Source organism: Hibiscus syriacus, unplaced genomic scaffold, assembly GCF_006381635.1.
Source record: "Hibiscus syriacus cultivar Baekdansim isolate YM2019G1 unplaced genomic scaffold, ASM638163v2 tig00117056_pilon, whole genome shotgun sequence".
NCBI lineage: Eukaryota > Viridiplantae > Streptophyta > Magnoliopsida > Malvales > Malvaceae > Hibiscus > Hibiscus syriacus.
Genome location: NW_024063539.1, coordinates 7604081 through 7625153, shown reverse-complemented (window position 1 = coordinate 7625153; position 21073 = coordinate 7604081). Strand labels below are relative to the sequence as shown.

The 21073-nt window shown below is 33.9% G+C and overlaps 1 protein-coding gene across 1 annotated transcript; it reads left to right on the top strand.

Annotated features, from left to right (window-relative positions):
* Nucleotides 1–17059: 17059 nt before the first annotated feature.
* LOC120198643 lies at nucleotides 17060–20902 on the top strand. The gene is made up of 3 exons (XM_039199947.1): nucleotides 17060–17682; nucleotides 18331–18453; nucleotides 19031–20902. Exons 1-3 carry the CDS (start codon nucleotides 17284–17286, stop codon nucleotides 20588–20590), a joined length of 2082 nt encoding a protein of 693 aa, XP_039055878.1. The 5' UTR covers nucleotides 17060–17283; the 3' UTR covers nucleotides 20591–20902.
* The last annotated feature ends 171 nt before the right edge of the window (nucleotides 20903–21073 follow it).

The window sequence follows — 21073 nt, the reverse complement described above, 5'->3', positions numbered from 1 at the left end:
TAAAATGATTACAAAGTAATATATGTTCTAAATACTCTAAACCATTTGACGCTAAATGTCCAATCACCATTGCAGTCGCTGGCGTTCGAACACATAACCTCTAATAACAACATCAAAATAGATCAATTTCATTATTTTATCATCCGTAACAATAACTTTCCTTTTGGGTGTAAAAGGAAGAAAAAATGGAAACAAGATTTTGAGTGGGCTTTGCAAATGGCATATATGGGGAAGTTCTGCTGTGCGGCGGTTAAAAAATGACGTGATCGGTTAAAATTTTGACCGGTAATGTTATATCATTTAACCGGAAATATTATCAAGTACAATAACATATTAGGTAGCGCTTATATAATATAATAGGTAGCGCTTATATAATATAATAGGTAGCGCTTATATAATAAAATAGGCATTTAACCAGAAATATTATCAAGTATAAAAACATATTAGGTAGCTCTTATATAATGTAATAGGTAGCGCTTATATTGACATATTTTCGAAGTAAACCGATATATTTATACCGGTAACATTGCAAATTTCCCTATTACATTATTATTATCAGTTACGATGTTTTTTAGATCGATACAATTTTAAATGTATCGACACTTTATGGTTACACCATTTTTATATTCATTCTGGACCAAAAGTATCGACACAAATTTATCAAGTGTCGACACGTTATGCGTGCACCTCGTTTATGCATTCTTCCTGGACAATAAGTATCGACACAAATTACACAAGTGTCGATACATTATGTTGACATGTTTTCTAATTAACTGGTATATTTATACCGGTTACATTGTTAATTTACCTATTACATTATAATTATTGGTTTTGATGTTTTTTGGGTCGATACTTGTATAAAATGTATCGACACATATTTAGGTAATTATTGTACATACCTAAATATGTACTGTAAATTTAATGTTGTACCCACCTTTTAACTACCACTACCAATACCACATCCTATTGAAAGCAACACGACTGAAACATGTTTAATGAACATTTGCTTACATCTCCATCAACTCTGGGACCACTGAACTTGCACAACAAAATTTTTGTCATAGATCATACTGATGCAGACAATGTTAAGCCAACCGAGGAATGCCATGAAGTACATAATGTTGATGAATCTGACAGATTGGTTGGTCAACTCTTATGTTCACGTGATCAAGCTTGGTACTTTTACAAGGGATTCGTACGGGAATATGGGTTTAGTGCACGTAAGGGAATAACACGGCTTGACGTGGAAGGGAATGTGAAGACACAAGAATTTTGTTGTTCTAAAGAAGGGTTTCGAGAATCAAAAGTTAATACTGTTAATCGTCAACGTGCTCATACACCAGTCACAGTAACAGGATGTAAGGCTAGAGTCATAGTTACAGCAACAAATACAAACGATCAATGGGTTATAAGTAAGTCTTATCAGGAACATAATCATGCATTGTGAACACCTGCTATGACACCATTTATGCGTTCTAATAGAGCTGTAAGTAAGGCTGATATCGATGAGGCAACAATATTGAAAGAGGTCAGTGTTGGCACGTCACAAGTAATGAACTATTTAACGCAGCAGGTAGGGGGCTATCATAATGTTGGATTTATACATAAAGACCTCTACAATGCACTTCAAAGAGGTAAAGCAAAGGAAATCGTCGATGGGGATGTGAATGCGCTTATTGCCTACTTTGATTATAAGAAACATGATGATGCCGGGTTTTTATGACATACTCGGTAGATGAATCAGGGGCATTGTATAATCTTATTTGGTCGGATTCTACATCGAGATCGGATTACACATGCTTCGGTGATGTAATTGCGTTCGACACAACGTACAAAGATAATTTGTATGGTCGACCAATTATGCCTATTGTCGGTGTCAATCATCACCATAACACAATTGTGTTTGCCACTGCCATAATCGCTGACGAGACGTCTCAATCTTTTGAGTGGGTGCTACAGAATTTTTTAGAAGCCATGATGAATAAATCACCTATTTCAATTGTCACCGATGGGGATAGGGCAATGCAGAGGGTTATCAAATATGTTATCCCTTATGCTAAGCACATATTATGTTCTTAGCATCGTTCTAGCAATGTACAAGCTAACATTGGTGACCCAAAATTTACAACAGCATTCTCAAAATGCATGGCTTCCTGGTGGACAACCGAGGAATTTGATATTCAATGGCGTTCGGTTGTTTCAGAATTCAACGTTGAAAAGCATCCATGGGTGATTGAGAAGGGAAATACACGGCACTTATGGGCACAAGCATATCTAACAGGCCATTTCTTTGCCAATATTCGCTCAATACAAAGGTGCGAGTCTATGAATGCTTCACTAGCGATTGCACTGAAACACAATAAGACATATTTAGATGTTGTTCGCGCAATTGAAGATGGAATTAGTAGAATGCGTATGAACGAGTTGAAAACAGATTACTTAAGTTCCCGTACGAAGCCCTTCCAAATCACAAAACTGCTCGACCTTGAAAGCCATGCTGCTGTGATTTTTACCCGTGAATCTTTTCGTGCGTTCCAAGATGAACTTCTATGGGAGACATTGTACCAGATTGAGTCAGAGATTCAGTCCTTATCAGACGAATGTCAACATTATATTTTGTCAAAGTACAAAGAAAAAAATAGGAAATTTGAAATTAGTTTTGATTTTCGTACGAAAACCCTAATTTGCTCCTACAAAAAATTCAAGACCGTTGGACTTTCGTGTCGCCATCAACTTCACATTTTGAAGCACTTGGATTATACATATTTGCCCGGGACTTTGATTCAAAGTAGGTATACTAATGATGCGAAGGCTTCTGCACCCAGTTATGTTGACTTGAATGTGTCTCCAGAAGTGATGCAAATGGCATGGTTCGCTGCTCTACGTTCAACGTCAAGTAGGTTATGCTACATTGCATCAAAGACATACGAGTCTTTCAAAACCGCAAGAGATGAGATGAAAAGAGTAATAGAAGAATTAGAAAACTCGTTTGGTTTGAATGATTCAGTAAACCAGAGCATTGCAGTAAACAATGTTCGTGACCCTCAACAAAAATAACGCAAGCGAAAAGAAGTACCGAAGAACAAGGTCAAGAAGATAATTAGGCGATGTGGGTACTGCAACGATGAGGGACATAAAAAACTAACATGTCCTCAAGTCAAGCTCAGCTTGAGTATAATGTAAATTATACAAAATTAACCTTATATTTACAAAATTTACTCTCTTAGTCTATTTTTATTGTGGATTACGAGACCGTTTCCTATTTCATCCGCATCATCACATAAATGCCAAACAATCTGTAGAGTATAGTCTCCCGCAATCATGGCCGGAATCAGTTTTGTAACTAGGATTATCCAGGTTAATCATGTTGACAGCATAGCCAATAAAACCTGGGGTTTTTCAACAAAGTGTCGATACATGTTGTATACCTATTCTCTCATAAAACCGATATATTTATACCGGTTACATTGTAAATTTACCTATAACATTATAATTATGAGTTTCGATGTTTTTAGGATCGACACTTTTTGAAAATGTATCGACACTTTATGCGTTCATCCTTTTTGGCATCCATTATGGACAAAAATTATCGACACAATATTAATAAGTGTCGATACATATTATAGACATATTCTCTCATAAAACCGATATATGTATACCGGTTATATTACAAAATTACCTATTACATTATAATTATGGGTTTCGATATTTTTGGGATCGACTCTTTTAATAAATGTATCGACACTTTATGCGTGCAATTCTTTTGGATCGACACTCTATGAAAATGTATCGACACTTTGTAGGTTCCCTTTTTTTTGACATCCATTCTGGACAAAAAGTATCGACACAATACTAATAAGTGTCGATAAATGTTGTAGACATATTTTTCATAAAATCGGTATATTTATACCAGTTATATTGAAAAATTACCCATTACATTATAATTATGGGTTTCGATGTTTTTTGGGTCGTTACTTTTTATATATGGATCGACACTTTATGGGAAACTTTAAGTTTGGATACATTATAGAAAACGATTATAAATATACCGATATTTCTAAGTATGAAAACTTTGTTGTGGAGATCATAGAAAACATTTCTTTAATAATGTGTTTCGATACATTTGCACGCAGATGTAAAATATATTAATAACTAGTATTGATATTTCAACAATCTTTAAATGTATCTGTATACAGAGGAGCAAATATGGAATAATTAATGAAAATATACACACAATATAATCAAACCAAAAGATACATACACAACAATGTTCAAATAATGTACCGACAACGAAATTAATCCGATGAAAAAGGGTTATTTCTAACGAAGTCCGGAACATTACGCGCCTTCAACAAATTTTCCAAATACTCTTGTATGTTTTCGCCTTTTTCTAAGGACATACATAAATAATTTCAATTATCAAACTAATGAGGTGCGGTTTTACTAACAATAAACTAAATTCGCATAAGCATGAATAAATTTGTGTCATACCTAGAGCACTGTCGTTCAAATGGGAAACAGTGTCAAAGGTATGTGGACATATGTAATTATATTTCTATATAAACACATAAATTGTTAAAATAATCAATGTATGAACACCTGTTTAACTGGAAAAACATATTGCATAAATGCAACTTACCGGATTATAAATCATTTTTTTCGCTTAATCATCGACCAAAAGTGTATTTAGCTCGTTAAAATTAGGACACGCATTCCAAACATCATTGAGATCTTTACAGTAGGTAACATTATCGTATGTTTTGCATTTTGCTTGATCCTGTTCACAAACAGTCGAACATAAATATGTAGGAATCGTAGACAAAGAAAAGTCAGCAAACTGTAATGACATTCATCTTACCCAAACGAATAGAAAATGCTCAGAAAATAAAGGTAGTTTCTCAAGTACACGGTCGACGTTATGCCTGAGATTGTAATCAAGTTTGAATGTTAACATTCAATTGTATATTAACGATTTTAGCTACAGTAATTCAATTGCTCAACAGTTCTAACCTCATCTTGGAAGACCAAATGGCAACAACAAAATTGTCTACACAAAATTGCATAAATTCAAATAATCATGTTCTGAGGACAACATCTACAACATGAAGAAAATGAGATTAAAGTTCTACGCTTATATGTTAAAATAATGGATACAAAAGAACAGAATTAAAACCTACAGGCAGTCTTGGGATGTAGGCAAGGACACCATTGAGATAAAAAATTAAAAGTTTTCTTGAAGGCGGCATTGCAGACACAATATACTTGTTTGGATCATCATCATCATCATTATCATCGTCATCATCATCGTCATCGTCATCTTCATCGTCATCTTCATCTTCAATGACCGCTTGGTTGTTCAGATCTGTTAAAAGAAAATAAAATACATTTCAGAACGTGTAAATGTTTAGAACCATAAATAATGAATTACCTAACTCGTCTGATATCGTTGACGTAATTCGTCACGCAACATGGAGACTTCATCGCGTAATGATGAAATATCGGGTCGCATTCTACTCACAAGGGAATCAATACGCTCCCAAAAATTGACCATGTATTCCATTACGGTCTTAATTGTGACATCCTCTCTAACTGGAGCTTCTTCCATCATTGCGTCTCCAATTGGTTGCTCATCTTCATGGCCAATGGGGTCCATTTCCTCCCTCTCTTGATCTAATCCGACCTCCTTGACGTGCTTCCAACCGAGTTTTTCAACAAAATCATATCCCGCTTTTTTAATAAATAACATGTCAATCTTACGGGTTAATCGAACAGGGACGTCATGCTAAAAATCAACTTCTTTCTTCTTTAACAGATGGGTGATGACACATCCATATGGTAGTGAAGTTGAAATTGTTGCTCCCTTTGTGACCATATATACAATTGTATTAAATATCAGTTTAGCAATGTTTGAAGCCATTTTGGATTTGGATTTATACTTTGCTATCCACCAATAATCGTTGTCTCGAAGCGTTGAATGTTTCCCCCCACTAGGCCGGATATACCATGTGAGCATTTTGTGAAACACTCTCGACTCTACATCTAGGTGAATTGGGTTATTTCTAGCAACCCGTTGTATTGTAGTATCTAAATTATTTTCATCTAAATCCCCTTTATTCTCGACACCTAGATCCTCCGCAATAGTTTTCGGAGATATATATATTTTCTTCCCCATGACATGGGTATTAATTCCTATTATATTAGTCTTATTAGGCTCGTACTGTAAGGAAGAATTGTTGTAGAAGACTCTAACTAGGTTGGGGTAATATTTTGGTTCTACACCAAGGAATTCAAGCCAACCCCAAGATGTAAATGTGGATTTTAAACTAAATACATATTTATCATCAAAAAAGAAACCCAAGTCAATGACACGTTCGGGACGAATCTTCCTTACTTTAAAGCTCATTTGCCATCTTTGTTTCTCCATATCGGATCTAAAGTTCAGAGTTTCGAAGGACCTGATTTCCTCAGAAGAATCGTTTGTTTGAGAATGAGGTTGTGGTTGAGAAGAACTGGGTTGAGAAGAGCTTTGAGAAAGACCGCGCTTCTGATGCTGACGTTTTGGAGCCATTTTGGGTGTGGATACTATTACAATGGAACACAAACACATTCAGGAAAACAAATCAATCAAACCCATAAAATATCGATAAATTTACCTGAATATATGATCGTCACTGTTATGATAACGCTAGTATTCGTCGAAGAGGAAGAGTTCAGAAGCCTTTAGGTTTAGGGTTTATTTGTCGATTTTGAAGTTTGTATCGAATAAATAATGAAGGGGGAAAACACACGATATTTAAATTAGTATCGACACAAAATTAAAAACGTGTCGATACATGTTGTAGACTTATTCTCTTATAAAACCGGTATATTTATACCGGTTACATTGAAAATTTACCTATTACATTATAATTATGGGTTTCGATGTTTTTTGGATCGACACTTTTTGAAAATGTATCGACACTTTATGCGTTCACCCTTTTTGGCATTCATTCTGGACCAAAAGTATCGACACAAAATTAAAAAAGTGTCGATAAATGTTGTAAACCTATTCTCTCATAAAACCGATATATTTATACCGGTTACATTGTAAATTTACCTATTACATTATACTTATGGATGCATATGTTTCTGGGATCGACACTTTTTGAAAATGTATCGACACTTTATGCGTTCACCCTTTTTGGTATCCATTATGGACCAAAAGTATCGACACAAAATTAAAAAAGTGTCGATACATGTTGTAGACCTATTCTCTCATAAAACCGGTATATTTATACCGGTTACATTGTAAATTTACCTATTACATTATATTTATGGATGCATATATTTCTAGATCGACACTTTTTGAAAATGTATCGACACTTTTTGTGTTCACTCTTTTTGGCATCCATTATGGACCAAAAGTATCGACACAAAATTAAAAAAGTGTCGATACATGTTGTAGACCTATTCTCTCATAAAACCGATATATTTATACCAGTTACATTGTAAATTTACCTATTACATTATACTTATGGATGCATATGTTTCTGGGATCGATATATTTTACCTATTACTTTTGGAAACTTAATGTTTGGGAATCATACTGGACAAAATGTTGGAAACAAATAAGTGTTTATTAATTTTTCAGTAAAAAGTCTATTTTTACCAACTACATTGTCAATTTACCTTTTACAACAATCTCCATATATCGTACGTATGAACATGACTCTTAATGTGTATAAGAAAATATACAACAACCTACGCTAACTTTTCTCATCTCATACATAATTACATTCACATACAAAATTATAAATCTTATAAAAAAATTAACCCTACATTTACATCATTGCATCATTTTGTTATTGTAGTGTCTCAAGGCAGCTTCTGTTATTTCCTATCTTCGTTGATTTTGATTGTGGCTTATGAGATCGTTTAATATTCGCGATCGATCCCACTCTCCAACAACCTATATTCAAATTGGCAGAACGTTAACTATTGTAAACCACAACATTCAATCTACGACTTTTAACAATTTTACCGCAAACGAATTTTGAATTCCACTTACAAAATCACCAGTTGCCCCTATAGAACCGATCGATTTCATCCACATCATCACATACATGCCGCAATCATATCTGTTACAAAATTTGAAAACCACACATGTCAATTATGAATCCTGCATAAATTAAGCTTTCTATTTATGATAACATCTCATACCCATTGAATGCTTATTCTTCTTATGCTCCACAAATTTGAAATTTTTCAAGGGGAACTTTCCTAGAGATCCACAATATTCAACCCAAATGCGTTTCTTATTATAAAAATATAATATTTTAATTTGCATTAAAAAAAAGAAGTTATGATCCAAAAAAATTATGCATTATAATTTACATAATGTCCTTTCATACATACATACATATCAATCTCTTAGCATCCTTCACTCTCTGTTTAGCTGCTTCAGATGTAAACATACTATCATATATTGTTGCAACACGATCTACCATATCCAACACCAACAGATACCAATGTGAATTATGGTAGTTTATTGTGATCATGGTCTGCAACAAATTTCACACCCAATTTGATAAAATTCAACATTCTATATCCGAAAATATCATTTGCAATTGGTATGGTGTCTTACCTTCTCACAGTCGGTGAATTTCACATAGTTATCCAATATGGGACCCCAAAAGATAGTAATACTCTCAAAACTTTCTTTGTTGTTGGCATCCAACGCCTGTTGCTGCAATTACGCAACAAACATTATTAATTTACCGTCTATAACACTGCTTTTCAATATTTATTAATTTAACTTACCGCTAAGAGGTATGGAAGGTAGTCAATCATCCGGAATGATTTTTGAGAATCGTAGCATACTGTCCAAGCGAGCAAATCAATAACCTAACAAAATTAATTACACAATCAGAACATATTCAATAAGTTTTAACATTTTCTACTTTCTACTTACCACACCGCAAACTCATTCCGTAGGCTTCAACGTTGCAACGTCGTATAAACTAGCGAATTGATTTCCCATTAAGATTACAGAATATCTGTATGAATCATTAGAATTAATATGTTGTCATGAAATATTTAAATATCACTCACAAAGCAATATATTTCACTTACCCCGATTCTAACTCATATTCCGTAAATAATCACAAATTGCAGTTTCGATGTCATCAATTCCGCTTGGAATATCCGCTTTTTCAACCTACAATTTTTCATACAAATTTTTGTCACAACAACATGATAAAGATCAAATTAAGTTTTCTTTTATTCAACTTACCTTCTGCTTCTTCTTCTGGGGTGCAGGACATTCCGAATCCAAATCTGTTGCTATAACATTCTCCAGTGTATAAATGACATCGACTTCCTTCCTCCTTATTTCTTCCATCTTTTCTTCTTTCTCCTCCCTCTTTTCTTCTTCATATTTTTTTCATTTCATCGTATTTTTGTTGTACATAGCTCTTCATCTCTTTTATTTAACCCTTCAATTGATCTCCTTCATCCAAATATTGATCAACCACCCACTTCACCTCTGTAAGTTCACTCCTCAATTCCACAACCTCATTCACCACTCCATCAAATTTTTCACCCGTCACCATCTTAAGATCACCCCTTAACACATCAACTTCTTTCACCACTTCACCCCTCAACACATTTACTTCTTTCACCACTCTATCTATTTTTCCTTCCACTTCCCCCTTATGCCTCTCAAGTGTATCTTCGACTCTCTCAAGTTTCTCTTTGACTCTTGATTGTCTTTGCATGATATCAAATTGGAATTTTTTTATATCAGTCAATTCAGACATCAAAATGTTGAAGTTACTTTGTTTTCCCTTATCGTCACCCCCAATACAACCATCTCTTCTTTCTTCTCCTCTGCCTCCACTGCCTTCTTGCCAATAACCTTCAAAATTAAATTACAATATTAAGACATTGATTATATTCTTAATATTATTTAATTACATTTATTATCCTTTCGTGCTTCCTCGGTCTATCCAAGTTCAACTTCGCCATCACTCTAACCACCACCTCCTTCCCCCATGCACGGATGCGTGCCATTCCGGTTCTTTCATAAACCGGCACTGCCTCACAGCCCGACCAAAAATCGAACAGTGCAACCTGCATTTATAATAAAATTTATAATTTTATATAATAACTATACTATCATTTTATATAAAAACACAAAAAAGTTCTTCAAGTCATTTACCTCTAAGATTGCTATGCACCCTTTGAGGTATCTCTGGCTGCCCTTTTTAAAGGTGATTATTGATTCAATCAATCTTGAATGGACATATTCAGCCCAATTGATTTCACCCTTCAAGCCTTCATCGCAAATAAGCTTCATATAATCCTTGTTCGTTGACGTATCACCCGTTGGACAAATAAAGATACCAACAAGGTACAATAGAACTCTGGCCTTTAGCTCATCCCCCCGTAAGATCCACTTTTTATTTCCTCTTCAAGTTCAGCATATGTCACCTTCTGTTTTAAACCATATTTGGAGGCAAGTGATTTTCAGTTATTACTTTTACAGACTTCTACAACACTTTTGCCTTCATTTTCTACCCCCAATACGGCTGCAGCACATGTGATCCCGAGAGGAAATAAAAAATCACCATACTTAACAATACATTGTTTGACATCAAATTGCGCCATCAAGGATCAACACAATTCTCTCCGAATAGGTCGATCCCTTACTCCTACCAACGATCCAAACACTATTTCTCCCAGCACATTCAACTGACCCTTCTCCTTAAGGTGTTTAACTAATGAATTCACCCTTTTAATCCTGCACCTTGTCGACACTTTCTATATTTTTTAACAATATATAATGTTATAGTTCTTATATATTTTGTATCAACGTATTTACAAGTTTAATGAATACCTTATTTTCATGTGCTTTCCTCCGTTCTTTTTATTCTTTACTATCATTCCTTGACTGTGTGATGTAAGGTTCCTTTTCAGCATCACTCATCGAATTCCATTTGGACCTCACATCTTTTGTTACCTAATATTAAGCATACACGTTTCTTAATCAATACATTAACACTAAATAATACTCAATGTCAATTTCATTTTACATATCGAACCGCTCTGTGTGCCATCTTTCTTCATCCTTTTGCATTCGGCCATACTATCAACATTTAAAATTTGTCATCAATTTAAAGTTCTTAAATACTTTAATCCAATTACCATTTCAACAATAATAACAAAAAGACATTGATACTTACTAGAAGTACATATATCCACCCTTTGGTTGCTTTCGAGTCTCGGCCTCAATTTCAAAGTCATCTGCGCCACCAACAATTTTTCCACCCATTGACTCCATTTTTCCTTCATATATCAGTTTACGCAAATCAAATCAAATACTTGTTACATAAACTTTATTCAATATTCAAATATAGATAACTACTCTTGTGGTAAAACGGTTTTCTTCAAAAGAATTTGAATGGCCACTACAAAATGTGTTGGCACATTTATACAACCTATAATATCATTTTCTACCTATAATATTTAATAAAAGTATCAACATTTATATTTTACCTTGAATATCACTTTCTACCTGTAATTGATCACAAATGCTTCTTTACTCCAAAACCCCAAATAACACATAAAAACCCTTTTTGTGATTATTGTAATAATAAAAAACTAGAGTTTCGACAACATACTTTTCGATTCGACTGCAGCAACAACAAGCAAACTTCGCTTTAGAAACGCCTTCTGAAATGCAGCAACAATTACGCTTCGATTTCAAAAACTCGTCCGTTCTATCTATTTTCAGAGAATATTTAGCTATGTCCTTTATATTTTCATCGGATATGTTATTTATATTTAACGATACAACTACCAAAGTATCGATACTTTTATGTCATGTGTCGATACTTTCGATAGGATAATTACCTATTTCTTTGAAATTATCGATAATTTATTGCACGTACTTATTAAAGTATCGACACTTTCAATATATTCGGTAGCGCTTTACCGGTTTTATCATTTTGATACCGATTTTATCATATTTTTACTTGTTATATCGTTGTGGATCGATACATTTTTATAAAGTATCGACACTTTATAGGCGCTAAAACTGCTTCTCTTTTAAATTCACAAAGTGTCGATACTTATATTAAAGTATCAACACTTTAAATATATATGGTAGGGCTTTACCGGTATTGTCTTTTCGTGACCGGTTTTGTCATATTTTTACCTATTATATTGATATGGATCAATACATTTTTAATTTGGATCGACACAAACCGACAAGTTAAGTTTGTCGGTTGCCAAAATTTTTAATATTTCTTCATGATTTAGACCTACTACATTATTATTACTCAACATTTCTGGTAGCGCTAAACCGAATTTGTTAAATATCTTTTAATATATCCGATAACGTTGTATATTAACCAGCCTTTCCTGAGACAATCCCGGCATATATGATAAGTAAGAAAACTTAAAAAAAATAAAAAAAATAAAAAGAGGCTTAGCCTAGCTCCTAGTCCACATGGGTATTGGCAGGCTAGCCCATACCCAACCAAACCTTAGCCATGGCTTCACAATTGACTTCAAAGAATGCTACAACATGCAAATGTATTTAATACGTTGCATTGCTTTTTAGGCATTGTCTTTATATTGTATATATCAACCATTTCACTCATTTTGATGCTATTCTTTTTATATTTAACTTTCTTTTACGTGTTTTTGCCTAAAGACCCCATAGCTTACATTATTATAGCCATTAACTATTTGACCAAAAAGCTAAGGTGATATCACTCTTTTGATGGGTTAATTTATATAAATAATACTCATTTATTCTTTAATTATTAAAATAAAGCCTAAATAATATTATTTATAGAAATTATATTTTTTAGTCATATGAGATTAAAATTGGACGTACTTCAATAAAAATGTTCTCAACTAATCGTGCCTTTATTATAAGTGATAAGTATCAAACTTTTGCATTCTAATTGATTAAAAGGAAGGTGTCCCAAAATCATTAAATATCATATACTAACCCTTAAATATTAAAGACAAAAACATACATTAAGGAGTTAAAAAATTTAAACGAACAATTTGAAAAGATAAAAAAAATAAGAACAAATCTCATCGTCAAGAATAAAGAATAAAAATCATTAACATTAACATAAAAAAATATCATAGAGATCTTAAGTTTGAGCAGTTGCGTTTACAAGATGCGTATACATTGTCAATTAGTTAAGAAATATTATCTTGTAATTGTAACCACTCAGACTATTAAAAAAAAATAAAGAGTTTAATTTTATTGACTCGAATATATTTTGTATTTAATACTCCTACATTAATTTCATCAACCTCGAAGGAATCATATACACATCTAATTGTTGGAAGGTGGAAACAATTTATACATTCTCAATTGTGGACACCTAAAGAAGAATCAATGGGTATTAATTTTTGAAATTCATGTTTTTTTCTCTGAATAATGTCGTCTTTAGGTTCATTTTTTTCTTGAGACTGTATTATATCTTAATATTGTATTAATTTTTTTTATTAATAAATCAAATTTACTTTGATTAATAATTTCTAAAATTATGCGAAATATTTTAGTCCGGTTTGATCCATAAATATTCTCATATAATATATTTTTATATATGAATATATAAATATAAAGTTTACGTGATCAAATTGATGATGATTGGAGACCTATACTTTTCCTTTGTAGCAGTCCCACACTGATCATATTGTTGATTGGGACAGTGAATTACAGAACATTTAAGCCACACATATCAATGGGGCAACTATTCATGGACCCTCTTCATCCTTGCTGCATTTGTTTACTTTATATTTTTATTTTATGTTGTCCTGTTACAAATACTAAAAGATCATATTCACATTAATTGTCCATTTTAAGATTTCCATTCTTATTGGCTAAGAAATTCATATGTAACATATTGGTCCTAATGGTTTGTTTGGTACAAAACTTCAACATATAATTAAAGCCAGCAAATGAAAGAGATGTGAAACAACATGGTTCCCCATCGTAATAAAATATGGGCAAAAGAAATTGACAACTCTTCATAATTACAATTATAATTAATTATTAGAATACAGAAACAGGCTGATAATAGAAATAATAAATTATTAAAGTTTTAAAAAGTTATGTTATCATCATTCAAGTTATTTTTTTTATCATTCATGTTATTGAGAAAGCATAAAATAATCACTACGTTATTAACTCTAGGCTGATGTCATGGTACATTAATAAAAAAAAATTAATAATCAATTCAAATTTTAAATTATAAATAAAATTTTATATTAATTATAATTTAAAAATAAAATAAAATAAAATTCAAATTAATATAATAATAGATTTAGTTCTTTAACTTTTATACATTGTCACAATTTAACAAGAACAACAACGAAGTGTCATTTAAGCATACTAAGACACTGTGTTAGAACCTCTACTTTGCTAGTGACATTTAAAACACAATTTGGCCCACAAATATGGGATTAAGAACAGCTTATATCCCCCCACTAAATCCCTCCACAATTACTACAATATTGAAGAAAACCCATAATTTTCATTGTCTAATTGTCTGTCTTTTGGGTAGCCATAATCTTTTATTATTACCAAAACATATGTAAGACAATTATTTTGCCCAAGTATATGTAATGTGAGTGTTAGCCGCAAACAATGTGACAAATTTTGAGTAGTTTTAAGGGTTAATTGTCGTTTGAGATTTGCATTAATTACGAAATATCTAAGCACACATTGAGATGGAATCATCTAAACGAAACAAATATTTATACGTGGAGTGGAGGGATCGTCTAATTGTGTGATTGATTTGAATTTCCAACAATTGTGTATTATATTCTCAAAATGACGTCATCATGAAAATGTTCAACATTTTATTTCTCTACCCTATAACAGGTCCTAATTCATCGAGAGATAAGTCACCATAAAGTTCTACGCCCTATATAATCTTATGAGGCACTTCCGAGTACCTTTTACAGGATATAGAGAGAGAATCTTAATATGACTCTATACGGGAGTGTCATTTTTTTTATTGTTGATTCTAAATCCAGTCCTCTAGGAAGGAGAAGGAGACTCTAAGTTAAAGAATGAGAGTGCTTCCGGTAGGTCTATAACTTATGATCCAATGGAATATGAAGGAACAAAGATGATCAATTTGACCAACCGACCAAATGGCGGTGGATCTATAGCCACGTGCTCACACGAAATATGAATTTTCTTCGATTAGTTACTTATTTTATTGAGAGTTTTCATCCTAAAATTTTAATTGTGTCTACCCCATTTAAAAAATTTATATTGTTAACATACTCATGTTCGACCTAAAAATATTTTTGAATCTACCGTAACGATAAAATGTATTTGATCAAAATAATGCCATCTTAAAAATATAATACTTGATTTTTAAAGATTTTGACCGATCATATAATAAATAAATAAAATCCTTCAACAATGTGTTTTACCTTAGCTAACTCGATTGATTAGTTTCATTGACCTCAAATAATAACAAATGTTAGGTTTAACAATAATAACCCTTCCATGGTTGTTACGAATATAAAAATTGAATTGCACATTCATTTTATCGAAAAATAAAAATAAAAATAAAAAATTGCACATTCATGTCTTAATTTTAAGGTGTAGGGAGTCTAAGATCCAAATTTTATTCTATTTTATTGATGTTGGCTCGGACATCAAGCCAGGCCATGAGGGTACAATTCGTCTGCTTGCGGATATGAAAAGAATAATACACCAAAAAAGTAATTGTTGATTGTTAAATTATTTGATTTGGTTTGTCTTCCACGTGTGACTTAGATGTATAGCCACGTGGAGTTTCCTCGATGCCTTCAAGATCCGGTCTAAAATATTGCAAAAAGAAAAATCTGCCATACCGTGTGTTCTCTCTATACACACATATTTGACCATGTTATATTAATACCATTAATAGTATTTAAAATTTATTGATCATGATAAATACTTAAAATCATTAAAGATAGATCGATCATTGCTTAATTGTGATAAAGTTAATTTATCAAAATATCATCATTATATATATATATATATTAATGTTAATGATATTTATCAAGATAGCAATAGTGATTGTTTTTAATTTTTAAATTATTTCATTGAATTTTTATTATTATTTTATATGGTCTTATCTGATTCCTTAATAATTATTTTATACATTTTAATATTTTTTACATATTATTAGTTGAAATCTATGTGATATTTATTATCTCTTTATGTTAGAAATTTAAATATCGAATAATTAAATATACTTATTTTAAATTTTCAATGAGATATAAAAATCATAATAACTATTTGATATATAATATCTTTTTATTCTTACAAGTGAGTTTAAAAAATTATTGTATATTTATAATATTTTAATTTATATGTAAAAAAGTATAAAATAAAAAATATGAATAAATGAATAAGATGATAAGTTAAAAATATATAAATTTACACGAAATATTTTAAACAAAAAGGTTACATATATAAAAGAAAATTTTCACCACATCAAAAACAAATTACATGAAAGATTGTGAAAATCACACTAATCAATACACACTAATTCACATAATCTTTTTTCACTCACTAAAAACCCTAAATATATATTTATAAATATTTTCTTTTCTTTTCTTTTCTTCGAAAACAATTCCATACAAAATAATTTAAGAAGAAAAAGCCAATAAATAATGTACTTTTAATTAAATTTCTAATATATAATCCGGAAGTCTCCTACAGAAGCTGCTCTCAACTTGATGTTGAAGACAATCTACTATTCTACCTCCCCTTACTCAATTACATATGAGAATAAGATCAGTTAATTTTTTTATCTCTGTAAGTGCAAACCCACCACCACTAATCAAGCAAAACTAAACCCGCGTCCTAGTACGCCGCCAAACGGCACCGTATCTTTCCGAACTACACGTTGACTGTACAAAAATACGGTGATACATATAAACGTATCTTTATACATATCTGAGATACGTCTCTTTCTCCATTTCCAGATACTTTTAAAAAAAACATAGGAACGCACACAGCGACACACACACACTCACAATCCTCTCTCAGCTCAGTTTTTGCTCTTTCTTTTGGTTTTGTTTTTGTGTTTTTTTTTCCCGAATCAATTTCACACACTTCACTGAAAGAATGGATTTTTTGGCCAACTAATTTGCAAAGTTTTTTTCTTTTGGGTTGCTTTTGTTCCTTTATAAAGTGGGAATTTTGTGATTTATTTTTGTTGGTTTTTGGGATGTTGATGGGAGAGGTTTGAGTTTGAGAGAGTGATGAAGGTGACGGGAAAAGCTAGTTTACGTGCGGCATTCTCGGGTAGGATTCCGACGGACGCGGATCTCAAGCCGGCGATGAAGCGTAAGACACGGAACAGGAGGTGGAAACGGGTCGGGGGTACGCCGGTTGTGGGGAGGCGGAGCAGGCCGGAGACGCCTTTGTTGAAATGGAAAGTGGAGGAGAAAGAGAAAGGTCGTGGAGTTGAAGAGGAGCACGCGAATGAGGAGGAAGAGGAGGATGGCTGCAGGAGAGGCGGTGGTCGTGGACGTCGGAGGCAAAGTGCTTCGAAAGTGTCTGCGAGGAAGCTTGCAGCTGGATTATGGCGGTTGCAGTTGCAGTTGCCGGAGACGGTGGCGCCCGGTGGCGCAGGCAGGAGTGATCGGTCAGGGTTCAAGGTTGGAATTTTTAACCTCTTCCCCCATGACCTGTGCTTTTATGCTCTTTTTCCCATTTGTTTCTAGACTATTTGGTATAATGAGAATAAGCTGATCAAATTCAAGAACTGTTAATTTCTTGCTTATAATTGAAGCTTTAGCAATTGATGCTGAAAAGAATCAGATCTTTACAATGCCATCATTGTTCCATTTTTTGAAAGTTTTGATGTTTATGAAGCTTTTGCATGTCTAACAAAGAAGTGAACCTTTCATAACTTGCTAAATGTAATCGATTCGTATGATTTCTTACCCGAAAGTTTCCTTTTCGATGCATTTATCATGTCTGCAGTTTGTCCTCATTGTATGCTCTGGTATAGTTTTGTTTTCCTAATCATGAGAGGCATTTTGTGAGCATGGTTTGATATGTTTTCTATGGATATTTTCTCGATAAAGGGCTATACGTTCGCTAGTATTACGGGTTTGCTTGATTCACAACGAATGCATTCAATCATCTCTTTGAATTGCTTCTGAAAGTTGTGCTGCCTAATTAGTCTTTCTTAACAGTTAACACTCTTTTCCGTCTTGAACGAACAATTGAATCTTAATTGTTGTGAAATTTGAATCATGATTCTGGACATTTCAAGCTCATTACTTTGTGGCTTACTGCAGTCTGGTAAAGATTTTATGGGTGTTCCATTCCATTATCATCAGAAGGAAAAGAATCATGGTTCAGAGGATCCATTACAGAGCCCAAGTTCGGTCTCTGGCGCAAAAAACGGCCTCCTGCGTAAGGTATGCTTGCATCTGTGAGCTACTAAACCGAATCTTGAACTTTTAATGACCTGTTCAACAAGGAAACGACGAATGGAACTCATAGGAAACCAAACCTTTTGTAATCTACACGTGGGACCCACATTTGGTGATTTCTTTTCGATGGGGTTTATTATGTTCCATTCTGGTGATTCTGTAAAAGAAGAATAGGTTGTTTCTCACTATATTTTTGGACGTTTGAATGTTACCAAAGTTGTGTGCTCGAGCGGTTTATTATCAATCTCCCTATTAAAGCATTTTATGTTCATTGCCTATCCGAGACTCGTAACAAGTCTAGAAAAACTAGAAGGGAAAAGAATAGAATTACAGACCACTTCCATTTGATGCATTGACCGTGATTAGATGAAGATGAGTGGCAATAATCACTTCAACTCTAGGATAAACTGGGGAAATCGCTCCAAAAGGGATATTTGTAAGAAAAGCTAGGATAAACATGCTTGTAGCTTGCTTAATACAACGTGAAAACGAAGACAGCTGCATGCTCTGCATATTGATTTCCTTACTCTTCTGATCTTATCCTGCTTTTTTCCTTCTTAAGATTGAGCCTTCAATTCAATTTTCAAACTCTGCAATGGAGGGAGCAACAAAGTGGGATCCTGTCTGCTTAAAAACAACGGACGAGGTACGGAAAATTTACCACCACATGAAGCGTATTGACCAACAAGTAAGTGCTGTATCAATTGTTTCTGCCCTTGAAGCTGAGCTAGCACAGGCTCGGGCTCACATTGAGGAGCTTGAGACTGAGCGCCGTTCCTCAAAGAAGAAACTTGAGCACTTCTTGAGGAAAGTTAGCGAGGAAAGAGCTGCATGGCGGAGTAGAGAACATGAGAAGATACGTGCCTTTGTTGACGACGTCAAAGCTGAGTTGAATCGAGAAAAGAAGAAACGCCAGAGGCTTGAAATTGTTAATTCCAAGTTGGTGAATGAGTTGGCTGCTGCCAAGTTATCGGCAAAGCGATATGTGCAGGATTATGAAAAGGAAAGAAAGGCCAGAGAACTCATTGAAGAAGTATGTGACGAGCTTGCTAAGGAAATTGGAGAAGACAAGGCTGAAGCAGAGAAAATTAAGAGAGATTCCATGAAGCTTCGGGAGGAAGTCGATGAGGAAAGAAAAATGTTGCAGATGGCTGAGGTCTGGCGTGAAGAACGTGTTCAGATGAAGCTCATTGATGCGAAGGTAGCACTTGAAGAGAGGTATTCACAAATGAACAAGCTTATAGCAGATTTGGAGACTTTTCTAAGGTCAAGAACTGGAAATCTGCACATGAAAGAATTGCGAGAAGCAGAGTCACTAAGACAGGCTGCTCAGTCTGTTAATGTTGAAGAAATCAAGGAATTTACATATGAACCCGCAAACCCAGATGACATATTTTCGGTTTTCGAAGATGTGTTAGCTGAAGCAAATGAACGGGAAATCGAACAATGTACTGCATACAGTACTGCCAGCCATGCCTCAAAAGTTCATACACCGAGTCCTGAGATGAAAATGATGAAGAAAGACAGCATGGCGAGACATTCAAATGCACAATATAATCAGAATGATGAGATAGAGGAAGATGAGAGTGGGTGGGAAACTGTAAGCCATTTCGAGGATCAGGGCTCAAGTTATTCACCCGAAGAAAGTGCTGCATCTGCGAGCAAGATTCACCGGGACAGCAATTTCTCAGGTAGTGGAACTGAATGGGAAGGAAATGCATATGGGGATACGCCAAACACAGAGACTAGCGAAGTTTGTTCATTGCCTGCTAGGCAGTCGAAGGTGTTGTCCATAGCAAGGCTTTGGAGGTCTTGCCCGAACAATGGAGAAAATTACAAGATGATCACGGTAGAAGGAGCGAATGGCCAGGTTTCAAATGGAAGAATGTCTAACGGCGGTATTGTATCCCCAGATCGAGGATCAGGTAAAGATGGTTTTAGTCCCTCAGTGGGACAGTGGAGCTCTCCCGACTCTAGTCATCCACACATAATGAGAGGGACGAAAGGATGCATTGACTGGCCTCGTGGCGCGCAGAAGAATAGTTTGAAGGCAAAACTTTTGGAGGCAAGGATGGAAAGCCAAAAGGTCCAACTACGGCATGTTCTTAAACAGAAGATTTAGATGTTGATTAGTGATTTCAACAGATAGGTTTCCACCTGAAATAAGTAATATATACACGAGGCAACTTCTGCTGCTAGTTCGGAATTGCTTAAAAAGTTGGAGCATCTGAATACAAAACACCCTGTTACTCCCATAGATTATCCGATTTTCCAGTTATCGAGTTCTTGCTACTTTAGCCAGATGATGTTCCTCATGAAACAGGTTAGTTGGCTCCTTTTATCTGTAGCTTGTAATTCTACATGGTCTATGTTATAGAGAAAGCAATGCATGCCATTTGTATTGCATCACTCGATGTTATCAAGGAAAACAATTTCATGGCAGACTGAAATGATATCATTTTTCCTCTGTAATTTTTGTTTTAAATATGTATGTGTGTGTATATATTTCGGTCAATTGATAAAATGGACCACAATGGCAATCTCTTGATTGATTGGATTATTTTCGTTTATCGATCCATATTGCCTTTTCGAGAAATACTGTTTG

Excerpts from the sequence above, each read along its gene's own strand:
- LOC120198643 (XM_039199947.1), top strand. The coding sequence starts at position 17,284 with ATGAAGGTGACGGGAAAAGCTAGTTTACGTGCGGCATTCTCGGGTAGG. Across the intron at positions 17,683-18,330 it reads GTGATCGGTCAGGGTTCAAG|TCTGGTAAAGATTTTATGGG; the intron begins GTTGGAATTTTT and ends GGCTTACTGCAG. Across the intron at positions 18,454-19,030 it reads AAAACGGCCTCCTGCGTAAG|ATTGAGCCTTCAATTCAATT; the intron begins GTATGCTTGCAT and ends TTCCTTCTTAAG.